Source organism: Balaenoptera borealis (genome assembly GCF_965194805.1).
Source record: "Balaenoptera borealis genome assembly, chromosome: 6".
Classification (NCBI taxonomy): domain Eukaryota; kingdom Metazoa; phylum Chordata; class Mammalia; order Artiodactyla; family Balaenopteridae; genus Balaenoptera; species Balaenoptera borealis.
In genome coordinates, this window is record NC_138863.1 from 134,328,944 (window position 1) to 134,351,273 (window position 22,330).

The 22,330-nt window shown below is 44.1% G+C and overlaps 1 protein-coding gene across 7 annotated transcripts in view; it reads right to left on the reverse strand.

Annotated features, from left to right (window-relative positions):
• Positions 1–22,330, reverse strand: part of CFAP221 (cilia and flagella associated protein 221) — a 79,645-nt gene that overhangs the window by 22,778 nt on the left and 34,537 nt on the right. For 3 of the 7 annotated variants that reach the window (XM_082395872.1, XM_082395873.1, XM_082395874.1), the window contains exons 7-14: positions 16,164–16,267; positions 10,736–10,895; positions 8,446–8,566; positions 8,233–8,362; positions 7,871–7,979; positions 4,454–4,541; positions 2,596–2,685; positions 20–118 (exon numbers count right to left, since the gene is read on the reverse strand). In XM_082395872.1, coding sequence (XP_082251998.1) covers positions 20–118; positions 2,596–2,685; positions 4,454–4,541; positions 7,871–7,979; positions 8,233–8,362; positions 8,446–8,566; positions 10,736–10,895; positions 16,164–16,267 — 901 coding nt within the window. Of the gene's footprint in view, positions 1–19; positions 119–2,595; positions 2,686–4,453; positions 4,542–7,870; positions 7,980–8,232; positions 8,363–8,445; positions 8,567–10,735; positions 10,896–16,163; positions 16,268–17,121; positions 17,992–22,330 lie in introns of those variants that run through there. The other 4 variants (XM_082395871.1, XM_082395875.1, XM_082395876.1 and 1 more) reach the window with 3 other exon arrangements.

The following is a 22,330-nucleotide window of genomic DNA, read 5'->3' on the forward strand; positions in this document are numbered from 1 at the left end:
ACCTGATGCTGAGACTTACCTTGCGCGCTGCTTGCTGAAACCGTCTCTGCGCCCAGAACCTGTTGACCCAAGTGTTATTTATGAGCGGATCAAAATTAGGATGAAATTCCCTGGTTTTCTGTGAACACAAAATATAGGCGCATGTTAGATTTAAATTTTAACTCCTGGCATAAAAGCATTTAATAAAAATGTTTCAGAGTTGGATCCCAAACCAAGTTATTATTTGTTCTTCCACCTAATGAGCACTTATTAAGCACTTTTGGTGTACATAGCATGATAGGGAACACTTCTTGGGTTAGGGACCAAAAGTGAAAGACAAGATTTGGGTTTCAAGAAACGTACAATCTAATCTCATTTTTCAAGTGACTTACAATGCCACATCTATCATATATCAAGACTCGATATATATGTGGATCTGTTTCTGTCTTTCTATTTGGTTTCATTTATCTTTTGTCTATCCGTATGCCAATAATACCACACTGCCTTAATGATCTAACTTGGTCATAAAGCTTTGTCTCCTTCAGAGAAAGTCCTCTCCCCCGGTTTATTCATTTTAAGTTAAAAAAATTCTTGAGCCTTTGCTCTTTCATATATATACGTATATATACATAATATTCATGTTCATGTTGTGTATATATACATATATATGTACTTAAAGAGTTATAAAATTCCATGACAAAGCCTATTGAGATATTAATTGGGATTGCATTTAATCTGTAGATCAATTTGGAAAAAGGTAACATATTTACAATGCTTATTCTCTTCTATGAAACGTCTATAAATATCTTTCAATTTATTTAGATCTTTGTTATTGTTTTAATGTAAAGTTTTGTAATTGCTAGATTTGCTTCTAGGTACTTGCTTGCTATTATAAATTACGTGTCTATTAAATTATATGTTAACGTTTTATTTCTTGTATATGAAAATACAGTAGATATTCTTGTATAATGATTTTATATGCAATTGCCAAATTCTCTTACAAATTCAGTAGGCTTAATTAATCTGGCAATAGATGCTTTTAGATTTTCTACAATCATAGTTAATTATATCATATAAAATCAATGATCTTTTTATTTCTTTCTCTCCAATACTTATAACTTTTCTTGTATCTTTCTCTTATCATACTGTACTATCCAGAACCTCTAACACAATGTTGAATAAAAGAGTTTGTACTTGTTTGTATATACAGTACTTCTAATTTTTCGCCAATTAGAATGACTTTTACTGCAATTTTTTTGAAAAAACAATTTATGAGTTTACAAAAGCTTCTGTTTCCCTCATTTGTTCAGAGTTTTCTTTTTAGAAAACTGTGAATATTACATCAAGAAAAAACAAGAAACAAAGAAATGTACAGTCTAGGGAGGAAGAATGAAGTCACACAGAAATCAGAACCCTGCGTCGGGCGCTGGGATGCTGCAGAAGCAGGAGGCAGACCGCGTGGTCCCCAGCGGAGCCCACGCACCAGGGGCACAAGCGTGCGTGGGTCAGTAATGACTGGGAAGGAAGGGGTGTCTGGGGGTGTCGCGACGCCGGCCAGAGCCTTGGGCGCTGCAGGTCACTGAAGAGGGGAGCAAGGTGAAGACAAAGTCATCGGAAGTGAGTCCATCCCGCGATGGCCCGGCAGTGGGCCGCGGAGGAGAGGGCGGAGGGGCGGAGCACAAACGATTCACCTCCGGGGTGAGCTGAGGGTGAGCCGTGAAGGGGGACCGGGAGGTGGCCTCGTGGAAGGGCGCCTAGCGCAACTGTGTGGCCAGACGCGACGGCGCGGGGGGAGAAAGCGGTAAAAACAGTGCAGACGTGCAGACCCAGAAGAGGAAGCTGAGAATGGTGGAGGTGGGGAGACTGGGAAGCATTTTTTCATTGTTAAAATTAAAAATTGGGGTAAACAACAAGGTCCTGCTGTAGAACACAGGAAACTATATTCAATATCCTGTGATAAACCATCATGGAAAAGAATATGAAAAAGAACGTATATATATGTATAAGTGAATCACTTCTGTACAGCAAAAATGAACACATTGTAAATCAGCTATGCTTCAAAAAATTTTTTTAAGTAAAAAAAATTAAAAATTGGGGTTTTAACCAGAAACTATCACATGACAGAGGAAACTCCGGTGGGGGGGGGGGCTGCTGTCCCCACTTCACGTTTGAGCACGAGGCACGAGGGCTCAGAGGGCTCTTCCCGGGTCCCAAATCCGAGGTGGAGCTGGGGCCAGAGCTCTGGCGTCTGACTTGCTGTCTTCTTACAAGGGGAGGGGATCAGGCAAGGAACCCACCCAGGGACCCACCCCGAGGACCTGCGGACATGGGCATGGGCAGCAAAGGGGAAGAACAAAGGAGACCAAGAGGAGAAATCGGAGGTGTGGGAAGCAGGGGCCCATATACAAGGCTGTTAATTTCAAGGGAAACATTAATTACAAGTTGATGCCTGACTTGTGGCTACGTCGTAAGAAAAAACACTCCGAAAGGTAAGCAAATTAAAAACTATTAAAAATCTCTTGGTAAAAAGATTTCTATAAAATTGTTTATATGCTTAAAAAATAAGCATATAAAGAGCTGCTGATAATTAGATTCCAAATAAAGAAAGTTACTTACTTCTTCCAGGTCGCGTACAACCCGTTTCGGGTGAACTTCTGTCTTGAGTCGCTGGAATTCGTCATCCAAAACAGGATCTCCTCTATCTAGCTGGGGTTTTCAATCATCAAAAATGTTAAAATGGAATACAAAGGCACACAACTGTATTTCTCGTTGAAACTGGTAGAAACCCATTAAGCCATTGGTCCAATCCACCCATGAAGTTCCGCTGGGAGTGGTGGTTAAAATGATTGTTTTAAGTACCCTTACTGTTTAAACATGGAAAGTTTCTACAGAAGCACAAACCCAATACCTTCTTCTTACAATTAGAGGATAGTCTCTGGACATTATTTCTGAGGCATTTAAAATTCACAGAATGGATCTTAGGAAACCGTGTGACACGGGAGTAGAGAGATTTCTTTTAAAAGAAATTTAACCTCCCAGGGAAGCTTTAAGCTCCTCAGAGCCGATGATCCAAGTATCAGGTTTTAACAAAGGCACGTGATCCCTTCGCTTTCCCGGGCGGTGGAAGTGGGGGGGTCTGTCCCTTCTGTGGCTAGGTGTCCCCCGCCGCCTGCTCCCTGGCCCCCGAGCCATCTTCCTTACCCCGGAGCCACTGGCACTGCCTGGTGGCCCCCAGGAAGGCCGCCGGGCTTGGCAGTGTCTCCCCACACCTGCCTCCACGGTGGGAGGGCCGTGCACCTGCAAACCTGCGTTAGCTTTTGCCTCTCTGTGGTTTTTATTATTTGTGTGTTAGGTAACTTCTAAAACTAGCTTGGCTTTCAGGTATGCTGTTCACAAACATTTTTATACACTAAATTGGAAGAAATCCGACCACCACATTAACACCCTACTCGAAAATGAGAGGACATACTGGAGAGCACAGGGAACTACACTCAATATTTTGTAATAACCTCTAAGGGAGAAGAATCTGAAAAAGAATAGATGTGTGTGCGTGTGTGTGTGAGTGTGTGTGTGTGTGTAACTGAATCACTGAGCTGTATACATGAAACTAACACAATATTGTAAATCAACTCTACTGCAGTCAAAGAAAACAAGAAAGAACAGATGTCTATGATCGTCACCAGGGCGGTGAGCGGTCCGGTCCGATTTGCATGCAGCCGGAGGTTGAGTGTGAGACTGGGGACCTTAGGTTCAAAATACAGATTCCGTGGGGAGAGACCCAGACCTCCATGACGACTAAAAGTCAAATAAAATAGAGGGAATTTAAAGAAGGGATTGGCAAATGCGTTGTTAGACAAAAGAGGAGGGAAACTTCTTGTACCTTTATTTAGACTCTACTCATTTACGATGAACATTTCAGAATTTAGCATTACTGGCCGTCTCCCTTGAGCAAGAAGTCGCCGCCCCCGAGGGTCTGGGCCGTGCGGCTCTCGTGCCCACCTGCTCTGCACCCTCCCTCCCTCTCGCTTTTGCTCGGTTTCCTGCCCCAGGGCTCGGCCTCCGCCTGTGGTCTGGACCTGGCTCTGGCTTCGCTCCTGGTCACCGCCTCTGGGTCTCTCTCACCTTCGTGCTCTGCAGCTCACGCCCAGCTTTCCAGCCCGAACTGGAGCCGTTCCCTGCCTCTAAGCTGGACGCCTTTCTCCTCTTTACTACTTTTCAAACTTATACCGTGTCTTCTGGGAAGCTTTCCAGCTAGACGAGTCCTCTGCTAGCTGGACTCGGAAGCCCCACACAGCTTAGCAGCGGTCTCGGTGAGTCACAGGCAGCCTCGATTTACAGTTAACCGTGGGCTGGCTATCAGCCTCCCCTCCCTACTTAAGTGTAAGGTTTTTTCTCCTTCTGTGACATCTTGCATACAGCAGGAATTCACAATATTTAGTGAAATAAATGACATCGAATTAGCAGTGATTCTGACCTTGTATTTGTTGTTTACTCTCTGCCGCTCCTCAGTAAGGTCTTTTTTAAATTTAAAGGACATGTGATCTTTACCGAGGTGTACCTGCCTGGGGAGAAAAAAACCAGCTTCCAGAACCCATCAGAATACCATAGTCAACTTCAGGATGGAGTGTCTTAGCCGTACTGCACAGCTGAAGAGGGAGGACACACCGTGGGGTAGAGAAGCTGCAGAGACCACAGCGACACAACTAGGGTGAATGATGTGTTCCACAAGACGAAGCTCATCTTCTAGGGACACACACTAAAATATTTATGAATAAAAAAACCTGGATCCTCAACCTCAGTCATCATTAGGGAAATGCAAATCAAAACCACAGCGACGGACCACGGCTCACCCACTCGGGTGGCTATGACGATTTATGATGATGACGGTGACAACAATCGTAACGGAGGAAATAACAGGAATTGCCAAGGAGGTGGGAAACTGGAAGCTTCGTACGTTGCGGACGGTAATGTAAAATGCTGCAGCCACGTAGAGCACAGCTTGGCCGTTCTCAAAAAGTTAAACAGAATTACCGTACGACCCAGCGATTCCTCTCCTACGCATACACCCAAGAGACCTGAAAAGATAAGTTCACACAAAAACTTGCATATAAATGTTCGTAGCAGCATTATTTAAAATAGCCCAAAGGTGGAAACCACCCAAGTGTCCATCAACTGATGAATGAATAAACACAATGTAGTATGTCCATAAAATAGAATCTTATTCAGCCATAAAAATGAATGAAGTACAGACAGGTGCTGTGACGTGGATGAAGCTTGGAAACACGATCAGTGAAAGAAGCCAGTTACTAAAGGCCACGTGTTCTACGGCTGCATTCATATGAAATAAGGGGCAATGCCACAGAGACAGAAAGTGGGTTAGTGGCCGCCAGGGGCTGGGGAAAGAGGACGGGGCGTGACTGCTTCATGCTTACGACGGGCTTCCTTTCTGGAGGGATGCAAATGTTCTGGAAATAAGTGGTGATGGTTGCACAACACCGTGAACGTACTAAGAACTTCTGGCTTCTACACTTTAAAATGGCTCATTTTATGTGATGTGAATTTTATCACACTTAAAACACCTCTGGTATGTAATGTACCCATCATGGAGTCCAATACGTGTTCAAAGTATATAATAGCAGAGTTCCCCGGCAGTCCAGTGGTTAGGATTCTCGGCTTTCACTGCCGAGGACACGGGTTCGATCCCAGGTCGGGGAACTAAGATCCCGAAAGCGGCACGGCACGGCCAAAAAAAAAAAAAAAAAAAAAAGAGGTACAGTAGCTGTGGTTTTTAAATTTCTGGAGAACTGTCTTAGATTAAAGGAAACTAAAGAGACATGAAAACTACACACAAATTGTATGATCTTTGATTGGACCTTGGATTCCCCACTCCAAAAACCAAAGCCCCCTGGTATAAGAGTCATTACTGGGACAACAAGGTAAATCTGCACATAGGCTGATTATTTGGTGCTTCATCAATGGTAAACCTCTTGGAAGTGATTATGGTGATGTTGGAGAACGTCCCTGCTTTTACGAGCTACGTGCTAAAACCTTTAGGGGTGAGGCTTCATGGCACCTGTACCTGCAACTTGCTTTCAAAGGGATCAGGGGGGGCTTCCCTGGTGGCGCAGTGGTTGAGAATCTGCCTGCCAATGCAGGGGACACGGGTTCGAGCCCTGGTCTGGGAAGATCCCACATGCCGCGGAGCAACTAGGCCCGTGAGCCACAACTACTGAGCCTGCGCGTCTGGAGCCTGTGCTCCGCAACGGGAGAGGCCACGATAGTGAGAGGCCTGCGCACCGCAATGAAGAGTGGCCCCCACTTGCCGCAACTAGAGAAAGCCCTCGCACAGAAACGAAGACCCAACACAGCCAAAAATAAATAAATAAATAAATTTATACAAAGGGCTCAGGGGGATAAAAGGTGTGTCTGCACGTGTGCATTTGTGCGCGTGTGCATGCGTGTGGCGTTAACCACTGACCCTACATCAGTGTGTGTGCCTCTTACTGGCAGGGTTAAAATCTTTTAACAAAAAAGTAGGGAGAAAGTATTAAGTGAACAACACATGATCAAAAGTGAATTTAGGGACTTCTGGGGTGGCACAGTGGTTAAGAACCCGCCTGTCAATGCAGGGGACACGGGTTCGAGCCCTGGATCGGGAAGATCCCACATGCCCCGGAGCAACTAAGCCCGTGTGCCACAACTACTGAGCCCGTGTGCCACAACTACTGAGCCCGTGTGCCACAACTACTGAGCCACAGCTACTAGAGGCCGTGCTCCACAGCAAAGAGAAGCCACTGCAATGAGAAGCCCGTGCACCGCAACGAAGACCCAGCACAGCCCAAAATAAATAAATAAATAAATAGATAAATAAATAAATAAACAAAAACCAAAATTTAGGTTGTGATTTCGAGTCTGTTACAAAGAAGCATAGGTGGAAGGGAAAACACGAGGGTTAACAGTGGTCACTGGACTAACAGTGATTTTTTTTTCCTCTTCTACACTCAAAAAAAAACCTTCAAGTTTCTAAAATGACAACGTGTCCACTTATTTTACAACAGGTTAAGAGTATTTTTTTAAAATGGTCCTGGGTAACCTGGCATACGCCCTATTCAACTGAGGCCAGACCCCGAGTACAGACTCACACAGGATTCTGTGAATTCACAGAAGGGGCTGTTTCTCCTGAAGGGGTGGCAGGGTGGGGACACCTGGGCCGGCCCCAGAGCTCAGGACGCGTGGCCTGTCTGGGCGGCATGTGGGCTCTTAGTTCCCCGACCAGGGATCGGACCCGTACCCTCTGCAGTGGAAGCGTAGAGTCTTAACCACTGGACCGCCAGGGAAGTCCCTCCAGGAGTCTCTGTTTGAACTCAGTTTAAGAGTTTCTAAAGTTACTTCAGCTGAATCTGTACACGTAGATATGCCTGGTGTGATATGGTAAAAATTTGTAAAAAGGGTTCCATTTTGTTTGCAGGAGCACAAAGAAGAAGCCCCGCGTCTGAGTTTGAAAACCTCCGTCGGGAGCCTCCCCGACCCCAGCCTGCACTGCCGGGGTCCCCGGACGGCCTCTGGGGCACACAGCCCAGGACACAGGGGGCTCGGGGTGGGGGGAGCGGTGACGGGGCAAGACCCGGGGTGCCTGTCACCCCGATCGGTCCTGAGCAAGCGGGGTGCTCTCTGGCTCTGCCACTGGTCATGCTTAGGAAGCAGCATAGTTTGGTCACATTAGTTTATTCCCAATAGAAACTTCACTCTGAAACAGAAGGTCCATTAAAGGGAGAGGATAATCAAATTTTTCAGAGGGCATAAAAAGGTATTACATTTCATTGTGTCTCATGGATAAAAAGCCATTACCAAAAACACCGTCACTTGATGCAAATAATTGCGCAATATTTACCACTTAAGGTGATTTTTGAGCTCTTCGTAAGTGTCCTGTCTGACCTTCTGTTCAAAGAGTGCTTCCTTCATCTGTCTTGTTTTTGAAACCTCAGTGCCTTGGTCCAAAACTGAGGGAGGAAAAAATAAAATAAATAAAACAAACAAACAAAAAAAATAAAACAAAGAAAAAATAAAAAAATAAAAACAAACAAACAAAACAAAACAAAACAAAAAAACTGAGGGAGGGAGCAAACACGATTATACCAGTAATCAAATCAGAATCACTGGCTGAGAGAAAAACACATTTCTAATGGCAAAACATAACAGCGATCTAACTTGAGTTTTGCTGCTGCTGCAGATTCTGCCCAGGGGCTGACTTACGGAGGACCAACTGCTTACCTTCTCTTAATTCTTTAATCTTCAATTTTCCTGGTTCTTGGTTTAGAACAGTTGCCACAGCAAATGGATTCGATAAATCTACTGGAAATCTCAAGTTCTGATATTCGATTTCCTGAGACCAAACCAGGAGGGAAAAGTCATTATTTGCCTTCTCTGTCATTCCTTCCATCGTGGTTCACGTAATGCCCACTTTACCTTAATCTTGGGAGGCTTTGCCTTTGCTGGCAGTCGGTGAAAATGTACATGTGTCCTTGCCTTTTCTGGAGGAACAACTACTTTCCTAGAAAGGGTATTTAATCTTTCAAATTCTTCTAAGCTAGAGTTGAAAACAGATTATTAAATTAGTATGTAATGCAACAACTCAAGGCTCCTAATTTTAGTTCTTTCCAATAATACCATGACTTACACTCCATTAAATATCAATACTATATCTAAACTAAAAATCAATCTGAGTGCTAAAACAGTGGTTTACTAAAATAAACGCAAGGTCAGGATACCAGAGCATAATCATATACAAACAGCTGTTCGATGGCTGCTTTCCTTATGTTCTCAAAGAACATAGCAAGTGGAAAAGAGGACAGGCTGAAAAACGCTCTCAGCATCCAGCATAATTCATTTCTGGGCTGTTGGTTTTCCACAGCGAAATTTACTTACCACATTTAAAAACTCTTACATTGATTCATGTTCCTAGTAAAAGAATAATTTTGCCCACTGTTTGTAGCAAGATCTTTAAAATAAAGTGGTTCAGGTTAACGTTTGAGATCTTTACTGTGAATGAAAACTGCTTTAAACATAGGCAGGTATAGACATGGCTGCTTCCATGTCTGCAGAAACTACTCATTTATCATGAGATGTAGTGGAATTACGTATGTTTATAAATGCTACCCATGAAAGCATTTCCTTAAGCAAGAATGTGTGAACACGTGTTTGTGGGATGACACGTGTCCATGACGTTACAGAGGTAAGGTGAGAGATTGCGACCATTCATGCATTCTGACATGCCAGGTGCATTGGCCTAGCGCCTACTGACCCGGCCCCACTGCACAACACGGGCCATAGGCCTGCGATCCCAAACTTAACGTGGCCTGTGTGAGGGTCCTGAAAGGTCACGGCACGGGAGAACCTGTCCACACTGACTGACGCGCTGTGAGGTGCAGGGACGAGTGAGCTGTGGCCCGGCATCTGCATCTCAACAGAGCTCTGATACCACCTCTGCCGTAAATATCTGGGAAACAACCCCAAATTTCTGAGGGTGTTAAAAACCAGTCTCCTAAAGCAACCACACTGCAATGAAAATTAACAGCAACGGCAAAAAACCCAGTGTCCTTAGGAAGTCTAATTGCTAGTGTTAAGGATGGAAATGAGAAAACGAGAAACTAAAGAGTTACGTGGGATTGGCAGTGCCAAAGTCAGGACATATGTGAGTGCATCCATCATGCACCCAACTCTGAAACAAAAAAGCAACCTATGACGCCTTCAGAACACACTGCAGCTGGGTCATTTTTCTCCTTGCTGGTGGAATGTCTGTTCTAGCCCCACCTGCAGCCTGGGGAGACACAGTCCTTGAAAACATCAAGAGTGCTCTAAACAAGATATTAAACTCCAGTTGGGAAACCAAAACATCAGTTAGAAAAGGTCTGCTCCCGCTCCTGCACAGAACTTGGGCCGCGCAATGCGCCATCATATGTACGAACACGTCTGTGGAAGTCAGAGTCAAAGAGGGACGAGTCAACGTCCCCCTCAGGCGATGGCGCCGAGGAGGCGGTCTGAGAGTCGCAGGACGTGACGCGAGCTGGCCAGTGGCGTTCTGCTCGGCCAGTAACTGACGCCAGGAGAATGAGCGCTGGTTTCCATTTACATCCAACGCTACTTCTTCATCGGCTGACTCATTTAGTTCCACCGTGGGAACTTGCAAGATTTGGGCTCAGCGGGCCACACGAATATTCTATAGTTGACTTAAGCTGCTTTGGCTTTTTAGAAAAAAAATAATAACATAAATATATAATAAACCATGGAGCTAGTTCTTATTCTGATACTAGATTGTTACTCCACTTTATTTAATATGCCTAATGATGTTACTGTGTGATGTGTACCTGCGCGTGAAGGGGAGAGGAGAAAATCAAACTTTTTCTTTATCATTTTCAAAATATTTGTAAGGGTTTTCCAAGGTTGGGGTTTATACTGTGACATTTTCCTTTCCTCAGTCATCTCTTCCCCTCTTGCCAGAAGCAACTACTGCTACAAGTGCAGAGATATCCTCTGCATTGCTGTTGTATCTTAAGTGTATTTTATGAAGGTTCATCATTTAAATAAGTTTTTTAAACTGACATAGAATTGACATAAAACAGTATATTAGTTTCAGGCATATTAAGTATGCTTTTGATGGCATTCTGCTACAAGAAAGAAACACAGAATGAAAGGAAGGAAGACCTGGGGTTTTGAAAAAGTTTGAAGAATACACAGAAGCCCCCCGAGGCGGCCGTACTTTAAAGCCATGTTGGGGTAGCACGTGCCGGTGAAGACACACTCGTACGGCTGAGAGTTGAACTGTGAAATCCACAGCTGCACTTTTATCTGTGCGATCCCACACTGAAAGGGGGTAAACGTCACTGTCACATCCATCTTCCCATTCGCTGGTATTATTCCTGGGAGGAAAGACATGAGAAAACATGATGCGTTCTCTTCCTGCCAAGTCCCGGCAAAGAGGCTGACACACACACACACACACCACACACACACACACACACCCATACGCTCACACACACCCCATACACACACACACCACACACACCCCATACACTCACACACACCCCATACACTCACACACACCACACACACACCACACACACACCATACACACACACACCATACATACACCACACACACCCCATACACTCACATACACCACACATACACCACACACACACCACACACACACACACCATACACACACACACCCCATACACACACCATACACACCATACACACACCACACACACACACAAATACACTGTTCCCATGAGAAACACCAGTATTTCTACTATCTTTATATAGTCTTTTCATTAAATACACGTGCATCAACTTCTGCATGTTTACATTGATCTTATTTATCCAACTACTACCTTAATCCTTTATAATAATAACTCGATTGTGTCAGTTATATAAACATATACCTATCAATCAGCATTGCTTGCTGACTCAGAAGTGAATTCCCAAAACCATAATCTTTAAGCTAATTCCCACATGTCAATGTTCATGCTGTAAGCCACAAGAAAAAGCAAGGAACACACATAAAAGTTTGTGTCCAAATTATTCAGTTCCCTATATTTTTGTGTAATTTGATTCTCTTCTTTCAAATCTTCAGGATGGATGACTGTTCTCTCCAAAGTCAGATATCACACGATGTTTATTTCTCCTTTGTATCTCTGGTGCCAGCAGCACTTGGAACCCAGTAAGTGTTCAACAAACATGGAAAGGAAAATAAAAGGCAGGGAGGGAGGGTGGGTCAATGCCCTAAGTGTGAGAGGGGCTAATGTTTCTGACTTCCACTGAAGGCTCTCTGGTTTGCTTTCTAGGTGGTTCCCTCTGTCCCGGTGCATTGGGTCTTTCTATGGTCCCTGCAGAGGCCTTGTACACACCCTCATAAATGCCTGGCATACCCCCTTCCCATCCATGGCCTCTGAATCTTGGCCCACCCTCTGCCTTGCTCTCTGTGCCAACCGCACAGCCCTTTCATTCAGCCATCCAAGCATTCACTGAGCACTGCTGCGTGCCAGGCACTCTTTTAGGCACTTGAGATACAGCAGTAAACAAAACAAAGTCCCGGAGTTCCCAGGGTTTACATGCTAGTCGGGATAGCAAACAAAAAGAAATAAGCAAGTGAAGATAAACTCTCAAGTCGTGGCATGAATACAGAGCAAGCCTTGGGGAGGCAAGTGAAGCACAAGGAGCTGTCTGAGCGACGGGGACATCGGGCTCACGTGGAGGAGAGCGGCCTCTGCTCCAATCCCCAGACACGGGCTCCGGCACCCCAGGGCCTTGGCATCGCCGTTCCCCAGCCTGGAAAGCCCTTCCTCCAAGTTTTCTTTCAGCTGCTGATTCCCACCTCTGAAACCATCTCTCTGCCGTCTGTCTCCCCTACTAAGTCTCACCAAAGCAAGTGCCTACTCATTACAGGTGTTCCCAGCTCAATAAATAAAACTTCAAAGCCTGCGTCAGCCTACGTGTTACAGCAAACTCCTCCTGACGCTCCACCCCCAAGAGCCTCCACCCCCGACACTCCATCACCCTGCGGTCCCTGGGTGCCACCCCAGCTGTCACCCTGCTATGTCTACCAGTCTCCCAACTAGACTGCAAGCCCCTAAGGCAGACAACAGGCCCCAGAGCTCTTTTATCTTCCCAGATCCCAGGCACGGTGCTTCAGAAAACTACAGAAAACCCTAAAGACTCCACCAAAAACACCTGTTAGAATTAATTTAAAAAGTCAGTAAAGTTGCAGGATACAAATCAATATAGAAAAATCAGTTGTGTTTCTATACACCAACAACAAACCATCAGAAAGTGAAATTAAGAAAACAATCCCACTGGGGACTTCCCTGGTGGCACAGTGGTTAAGAATCCGCCTGCCAATGTGGGGAACACGGGTTCGATCCCTGGTCCGGGAGGATCCCACATACTGCAGAGCAGCTGGGCCCGTGCGCCACAACTACTGAGCCTGCGCTCTGGAGCCCGCGAGCCACGACTACTGAGCCCGCATGCCACAACTGCTGAAGCCCGCGCGCCCTTGAGCCCATGCTCCGCAACAAGAGAAGCCACTGCAATGAGAAGCCCGCACACTGCAATGAAGTGTAGCCCCTGCTCACCGCAACTAGAGAAAGCCCACGTGCAGCAACAAAGACCCAACACAGCCAAAAATAAAATAAAAATTAAAAACAAAAACCAAAAAAAAATCCCACTTACAATAGCAACAAAAAGAATAAAATACCTAGGAATAAATTTTTTCCAGTTTTATTGAAAAATAATTGACATACATTTCTGTATAAGTTTAAGGTACACAGCATGATGGTTTGATTTACCTATTTGTGAAACGATGACCACAATAGGTTTAATTAATGTTTATTATCTCAAATAGATACAATAAAAAGAAAAGAAAAAATTCTTCTTGTGATGAGGCATAAATTTAACCAAGGAAGTGAAAGACCTGTACACTGAAAACTATAAGACATTGATGAAAGAAATTGAAGAAGACACAAATAAATGGAAAGATATTCCATGTTCATGGATTGGAAGAATTAATATTGTTAAAATGTCCATGCTATCCAAAGAGATATACAAATTCAATGCAACCTTATCAGACTTCTAACGGTACTTTTCATAGAAATAGAACAAACAATCCTAAAGTTTGTATGGAATCACAGAAGACTCAGAATAGCTGAAACAATCTTGGGAGAGAACAGAGCTAAAGCATCATGCTTTGTGATTTCAAATTCTATCACAAAGCTACAGTAATCAAAATGGAATGATATTGACATAAAAATATATAAATAGATTCGTGGAAAAGAATAGAGAGCCCAGGAATAAACTCATGCATACGTGGTCAACTAATTGGCAACAAAGGATCCCAGAACATGCACAGGGGAAAGGACAGTCTCTTCAATAAATAGTGTTGGGAAAACCGAACAGCCACATGTAAGAGAACAAAACTGAACCACTATCTTATACCACATACAAAAGTGAATGTGGGAAGCAGATTACTTAGGAGTTTGGGATTGACATGTACACACTACTGTATGTAAAACAGACAACCAACAAGGACCTACTGTATATCACAGGGAACTCTACTCAATAGTTTGTAATAACCTATAAGGGAAAATAATCTAAGAAAGAATATATATACGAATGTATAACTGAATCACTTTGCTGTACACCCTGCCCTAACACAACATTGTAAATCAACTATATTTCAATAAAAATTTAAAACATTAAAAAAAATGATTTCAAAGTGGATTAAAGACTTGAATGTAAGACCTGACCATAAAACTCCTAGAACAAAACACAGAAAAAAGCTCCCTGACACTGGTCTTGGCAATGATTTTGGGGATTTGATACCAAAAGCAAAAGCAACAAAAGCAAAAATAAACAAGTGAGACTATATCAAATTCAAAAGCTTCTGCACAGTAAAGGAAACCATCAACAAAATGAAAAGGCAACCTATGGAATGGAAGGAAATATTTGCGAACTACATATCCAATAAGGCATTAATACCCCAGATATACAAGGATCTCATATAATCCAACAGCAGAAAAACCCAAATAACCCAATTTTTTCAATGAGCAAAGGACCTGCATAGACATTTTTCCAAAGAAGATATACAAATGGCCAACAGGTACGTGTTCAACAACACTAATCATCAGGGAAATGCAAATAAAAAACATAATGAGATATCTCCTCACACCTATTAGAATGGCTATTATCAAAAAGAAGAGATAACAAATCCTGGTGAGGGTGTGGAGCAAAGGGAGCCCTGTTCACTGTTGGAAATACAAGCTGGCACAGCCACTACGGAGAACAGTATGGAGGTTCCTCAAAACATTAAAAAAAATAGAACTACCATATGGTCCAGCAATCCCACATCTGGGTATAATATGCAAAGGAAATAAAATCATTATTTTGAAAAGATAGCTGTACTCCTATGTTCATTGCAGCATTATTCACAATATCCAAGGTATGGAAACAATCTCTGTCCATCAACAGTTGAATGGAAAAGAAGATGTGGTACACATATACAATGGAATATTATTCAGCCTTAAAAAAGAAGGAAACCCCGCCATTTACGACAATATGTATGAACCTGGAGGGCATTATGCTGAGTAAGATAAGCCAGACAGAGACAAAGACTGCATGGTATCGTTTATATGCATATCTAAAAGAAAAAAAGTCTAATTCTTAGAAACAGAGAGTAGAAAAGTGATTTCCAGGGGCTGAGGGGTGAGGGAAAAAGGAGAGGTTGGTAAAAGGGTGTAGACTTCCAACTGCAGGGTGAATAAGGTCTGAGGACCTAATGTAAAACACGGTGACTATAGTTGGTAACATCATACTGTATAATTGAAATTTGCTAAGAGTAGAGTAGAACTTAAATGTTTCACCAAGAAAAAAAAAAAAGTAACTATGTGATGTGATGGATATATTAATTAACTCAATGAAGGAATCCTTTCACAATGTGTACATATGTCAAATCATCACATTGTACACTTTAAAAAGATAATAATTTTATGTGTCAACTATACTTCAAAAATAAGAAAAAAATACAAAATAAACACAAAACTATTTTAGCATTCACAGCAGATCACAGTGGGCAGATATTTAAATCTGAAACCTAAACGTCAAGAGACAGAAACTGGGAAGCAGAAATCAGTTCAGGTGGAGATTTCACTCTCAGAGGTCCAGAGCATCTTTGGGATCTAAATCCTTTGGGGTGTGCAAAGACAGATGGTCCACGCCACCTGTGAGACAAATTCCTTAGACCCTTCACTAAGATTCTGAAGGCTTGGAAAGAAATAATCTCATTTTATTTGAACCTGAATTAAAGGTGACTACAAAACCAAGGATGTACCAAGAGTCAATACTAGAATTAGAATGGATTAACTTCTGATTTCCCAGTTTTGACTCTGGGAGAAATTTACCTGGACATTATTAAAAATTATCTGCGTGACACAAATTATCCCAAACTGTTTTTACTCCCAAATTTCCAGTTCCAATTTACATTATGTCAGACATGTAAAAAGTCTGTTACTCTTACACATTTGAAAATAATATATTCAAATGTGGCTTATTCTTTTCCATAACTTGAGAGCTACTTTCCAAATCATCTTCGATCTGAGAACTCTGGCAACTTGAGAATTAATTCTCCTTACCTGATGTTGGCTCAACAGTAAAGGCTTGATGAGACCGAACCAAAGCAACATGAAACTCAAAATCTACAGGGCAACTGCATTGCAAAGGAATCACATAGCTTTTGCTGCAAAAAAGAAAAGAAAAGAAAAGAAAAGCGGAAAATATTATTTTTCTTTATAACTAGATCCTCTGGTATCAAGGAAAAGAAACTCAGGTTATGTAATAAACAATCACAACCATGAGGACAGTCAACGCTCACACAATAATTCCCGGGTGCCAGCTAGCCGACAGTAAACTAGTCTAATCCTATCAGGTGGTAAGATGATTTCTCCACTGACAGAAGAGGAAACCAAGGCGCAGCGCAGGCTCCTGCCCTGCCCAAGGGGACACAGCTGGCTAGCGGCAGAACCAGGATTCAGTGCAGGTCCACTGTCCGGACGACAGCTCTGTCTGCCACCTGTCGAGCCGGGCAGCTTTAACCTACGGGTGCTCAGTGCCAGGCAAAGGGCGTCTCTGCCACACGACGGGCCCCGGGGAGCCCGGGGACGCCGCAGAAGCAGGCGTCATGGACAGCCTGGGAAGCCCTGGCCCCGGCAGCGCCTGGAACTGGCCCGTGTTGAAGAAACCACACGGTGGGTTTCGTTGGCCGAAATATGCTGGAGGCTATTTGGTTAGAAGCTGCAAACCAGCAGTGGAGCTGGAGAGAAATGCTCTCACGGGGGCAAGGCCACCTGCTCTTCTTGGAGAGCCCTGCGCTTCCCCTGACGGCCGCTCCTCCTACGGGGCGCGCCGGGCGGCCCGAGTCTGCGGGAGAACAGAACCCTCCAGGCGATCGGTGGCATCCCGCGCGGGGCGGGGGCAGGTCACCTGGGCCCCTTCCAGCAGCTCCTCCCTCTCCTCGGGGCTGCGCGCGCCCTTCTGCACGCCCAGCCCGCCCAACGCCCCCCCCCCGCCCCCGGCCCGGCCGCCGGCCCCCACCTGTCCGCCTTCCGAGGACCCCCTGCCCGCTGCGCTGCCCCTCGCGCCCGGCTCCGACTCCGGGACAGCGAGATCGCAGGGGGTTTGGGCAGCTCTCGTGCTGCCTTCTGGGAGGTGCCCGTCCCCGCCGGGCTGGCTGTGGGCTTTCCCATCACGGCCCACGCCCTCAGCGGCCAGCGCCCGGCTGCCTGGGAGCTCCAAGTCCCATGAAGGCACAGCCGAGTCGACTGGCTTCTCCTGCACGGCCTCAGCCAAGCCCCAGAGTCCTGCACAGAGGAGCCCAACGAGTATTTGCTGGAGCAAAGTGAAATCACCCCTTGTCAGGAGGAATTTGGGGGATACAGTAGTAGTGCAAACATGGTTTGAAAAACGATGCCAAGAGCATTTTTATTTGGCTTTAAACTCATTATCTTTTAAACATTTCTGAAATATTCCAAATATAAAGAAAAATATTGAGAAGAATAAAATAAAGATCCCTTTATCCACTACCAACCTCTATCAAATCTTCTGCTTTGGGTAAATCCATGTCATATTCTTAGAGAAATAAAACACCGCAGAACAGCTGAAGCTCCCTGCCCCCCTCTCCCTGGACCTCTGCTCCTTCCTGCCTTTCCAGGGGTGACCGCACCTGGATTCACCATCAATCCATGGATTTTTATAGTATCACCGCATATGTATGTACCCATAAAATGTATAATAGTTATTATTTGTTTTCAACAATATGGTTCTAAAACGTGCTAGTTTTGCCCAGCAGTATGCTTTTGAGGTTGACCCATGAAGTTCTGTTCGTTCGATTTAACCAGTGACGAGTAGTCCATTGTATGACGACATCATCCTTGTTTCTCTACTCTCGTGCTGAAAGCGTTTAGGTTGTTTGCACCTTGTCACTACTGCAATGTGGTGAGGACAGTCCTTGGGTGGGACTCCTTATGCATCTGGGCCAGAGCTGCTCTAGCTATAACCAAGAAGTGGAATTACTGGTTAGCAGTAAAGTGAAAATATCAGCTTTACTACATACGGCCAAAACACCCTCCAAAGCACTCGGACCAATTTATCCTTCCACAAGCAGCATCTGATTACCAGCACAGCATTCTCAGACATTTTAACTTCTTCCAACCTGATGGGGGTGAAATGGTATCTCATTTTATTTTCATTTTCATTTCTTTGAGGTTGAGCTTCTACTCATGGGTACCCATTTGGGTTTCCTCTCCTATGAACTGCCTGTGCATATTCTTTGCCCATTTTTCTATTGGGTTGTTCTGTTCTTTTATTAATTTGGAAATTCTAGATATTCATTTTGGCAATTACATCCACTGATATAAATTCTAGATAAGGGTCATTATACAGAGTAATCACTTTAGCCAACAGTGAGATGAATACTTCGTAGTTTTTTTTGTTTGTTTGTTTTGTTTTGTCTTACCAAACTCATAGACTCTGTCCTAAATCAGGCTCTACTAGAAGTATCAATTCATCCATCTTAACACTCTGAGATGCTTTCTAATTCGGAAATACAGGGTACATAAAAGTCCTTACATTTTCAAAGCAATTCAGCCTAACAGACACTCAGGCCCCACTAAGCATCAGGTCCTTTACAGCACTGGGTAGATAAAACTAACATTACAAATTGCACATGCCTCTCAAGATGTAAGCAGCTTTGGGTAATGGTCAACGTGAAGCATGAAGCTGCCCGAACCTGGTCCCTGAAGATAGACCAGTGACTCCCAGGCCACCTGGGCTACGTGGCCCTCCAGTTAGTACCCCCGGGGTCTGCTCAGAGCTGCCCCTCCAGTTAGTACCCCTGGGGTCTGCTCAGAGCTGCCCCTCCAGTTAGTACCCCGGGGGTCTGCTCAGAGCTGCCCCTCCAGTTAGTACCCCGGGGGTCTGCTCAGAGCTGCCCCTCCAGTTAGTACCCCCAGGGTCTGCTCAGAGCTGCCCCAGCAGCTGCTCAGGGGTCTCCTGCTAGAAGATGAATGCTTGCATTTTCCTGAACTAAAACAAACAAACAAAAACTGCTAGGGCTTTTTATGTATGCCTAATCTGTAGCTAATTTCAGAGCTCTGATAATCCCCATAGAAAAAGTGTCAGAGCATTTGTTTAATGATGATTACATGAAGCCAAGTTCCTGATGCATTAATCAGTTGGAAAAACAAACAGTTCCTTAAGGGCGCAAAATTCCAAGGGCCTTGATTCAGAAAGAGACACAGCAGGGCAAGGAAGGCAAATTCAGTGGAAGCACTGACCTTTGCTTTCATTGCTGCTGTTCACATCACGGATGTCAAATTAGTGTGGCTGGCTTCCTTCACCATAAATCAAGGACAGTCTAGATTAATTTGGGTCAAGAGCACTTTTGGCAAATATGAAGTTTAGTTTTTTTAGAAGTTTTCCATATGTCAGGAAACAGAATACCGTTAAATTCTGGGGGAACTTAAAAATTATCAACTAAATCCCCATTGCTAAATACAATTAAAACTGATTTGCAGGGCTTCCCTGGTGGCGCAGTGGTTGAGAATCCGCCTGCCAATGCAGGGGACACGGGTTCGAGCCCTGGTCTGGGAGGATCCCACATGCCGCGGAGCAACTGGGCCCGTGAGCCACAACTACTGAGCCTGCGCGTCTGGAGCCTGTGCTCCGCAACAAGAGAGGCCGCGATAATGAGAGGCCCGCGCACCGCGATGAAGAGTGGCCCCCGCGCACCGCGATGAAGAGTGGCCCCCGCTCGCCGCAACTAGATAAAGCCCTCGCACAGAAACTAAGACCCAACACAGCCAAAAATAAATAAATAAATAAATTTATAAAAAACTGATTTGCAGTGAAGAAACGTGAATAAATATACATATCTTATGCCTATTAATCTTCAGATGCAAATTGGAGCCTGAATTAAGAGTTCTTCCATAACTTATAGAAAGCAGTCAATTAAAATAGGAAAGCAGATAGAAGTTAGTCCTTTTGGAGGTAATGACAACTTTTATACCTGATACTTTATGTGGTTTTTTTTTTGGCCGCACTGTGAGGCATGCGGAACTTCTCCGACCAGGGATCGAACCTGCGCCCCCTGCAGTGGAAGTGCAGAGTCTTAACCAGTGGACCACCAGGAAAGTCCCCTGCTACTTTAGTATTTAAACATTTAATCAAACATGCTAAGGCTATGTATAAAAATATATTAAGTATTTTTAAAGAATTATTCCTTATTTTTAGTAAAATCCAACCCACACCTTTTAAATACTAGACTTATATTATGATCATGTACAAACTCTGTGCCTATTAGAAGAAAAGAGTATAAATTTGCCTCACAGAAAGTAAATATTATAAAATAACTTAATATAAACTCAAATTTCTTTCTTGTCCCTTCTCTAAATAAATGCAAGTAGAGGGCCAGACACCACAGTAATTTCTAGTAAATTATATAACATTTGTTTTTACTTTACTCTGATCTTATTTTATCATTTACCCTAAAATCTCACATTGTGTTTGTCTCAGGAGTAATCAAGGATTTCTTGAGAGAATGAATGATCTTGTGAACTTATTGTATATAACATAAAATCAAATTTCCTCCCTAATTAAAAAGTCTCAATGTTTAGAGAGTGGAATGAGTGAACCATCTTGCCATCAATAGCGCTGGACTCCTTTTTGGAGAATTATGGTAATAACTGATAATGTAAGTGAGCAGGACACCGTGGGGCCTTCCCGGAACAGACACCCCCCCCACTCACGTCCTCTACCTGCCTCTTTGCTGTAGAAAACCTGTAGCCTCCTAGGCCTTCCCTGAGCTCCAAAGAGTAAATTTAATAAGAGAAGTGAGAAAATGCAGAAAGAAAGGAAAACCATCAAGCAACACAAAACAATAATAGTTTAGCTATTATACAATCTCAAGGACCTTTAGTTCCTCCTCAAGGGCTATAGAGAATATTCTGAGCCATGTCCTTTGAGCTGTTTTGCAGATACTGAAACCCCCGCCAGGTGGGAGAAGTTAACTGCACGCTGCCCACAAGCACATAGACCCCAGACCCACTGGAACTGGAAGGTTGATGACACTGACTCCCAATCACCGCACCACCAGCCGAGCAGAAGAATGCCCACGAGCTGATCACACACCCCACAACCCCCCTCCCTCACCCTGTCTTTAAAAAAACTTTCCCTGAAAGCTTTCAAGGAGTTTGGCCCTTTTAAGCACTAGCTGCCTGGACTCCTTGCTTGGCACCTGCAATAAATGCTGCACTTTCCTTCAGCAAGACCCAGTGTCAGTAGATTGGCTTTGCTGCACATGGGTGAGCAGACCCAAGTTTGGTTTGGTAACAATAATAAGCATGACAAATGCTAACTTATTACAAGATGCTGGATTCAGACAGCACAATGAATTAATCATTAGCTATTACACATGTACAAAACTTTGAGAGAAACACCATCAAGATAAAGGGAAGCCTCCCCACAGAGACATATGTATAATTTAAACTATAACATAGACTATAACATGTCAATTTAGCAGGACTTCTCCTTTGTCAACTACTCACTGATACAGGAACCATTTATAGATCAGAAGATGTGGACAGCAATGATGTTTGTGTGACACCCATTCCCTTCCAAATGTACAGAAGACTCATGGGAAAATCAAGTCTGAGCAAGCTTTGGGACTACATATTATGGCAGTTTAAAAACACATCTATTGGGACTTCCCTGGTGGTCAAGTGGTTAATACTCTGTGCTCTCAATGCAGGGGGCCCGGGTTCAATCCCTGGTCAGGGAACTAGATCCTGCATGCCACAACTAAGAGCCCGCACGTGGCAACGAAGACCCAGCACAGCCAAATAAATAAATAAATAAATATTAAAAAAACAAACAAACAACAACAAAAAAGTCTAGGGACTCTTCAACATTTCTTCTATTGAGAGGTTTCCCTCCCTGGAATCTGGGCTCTCTGGCCACTCAGCTACTAGAATGCAGTGAAATGATGCCGTACTGCTTTCTAAAGGCCACGCCTGGGAAACTGCCATCTCTTGTTCCTCCTGAATACTCACCTCGTTGCCATGCCCTCAGGAAGCCCAAGCAGCCTGGGGAGAGGCCCACGTGGAGAGAACCAAGGCTCCCGCCCTCCACCCAGCTGAGCCCAGAAAATGGCCAGAGTGTGAGTGGACCATCTCAGGAAGTGGATTTCTGAGCCCCCAGCTAACTCTGCACGAAGCAAAGCAGCCTTCTCCATCAGGCCATGTTCAAA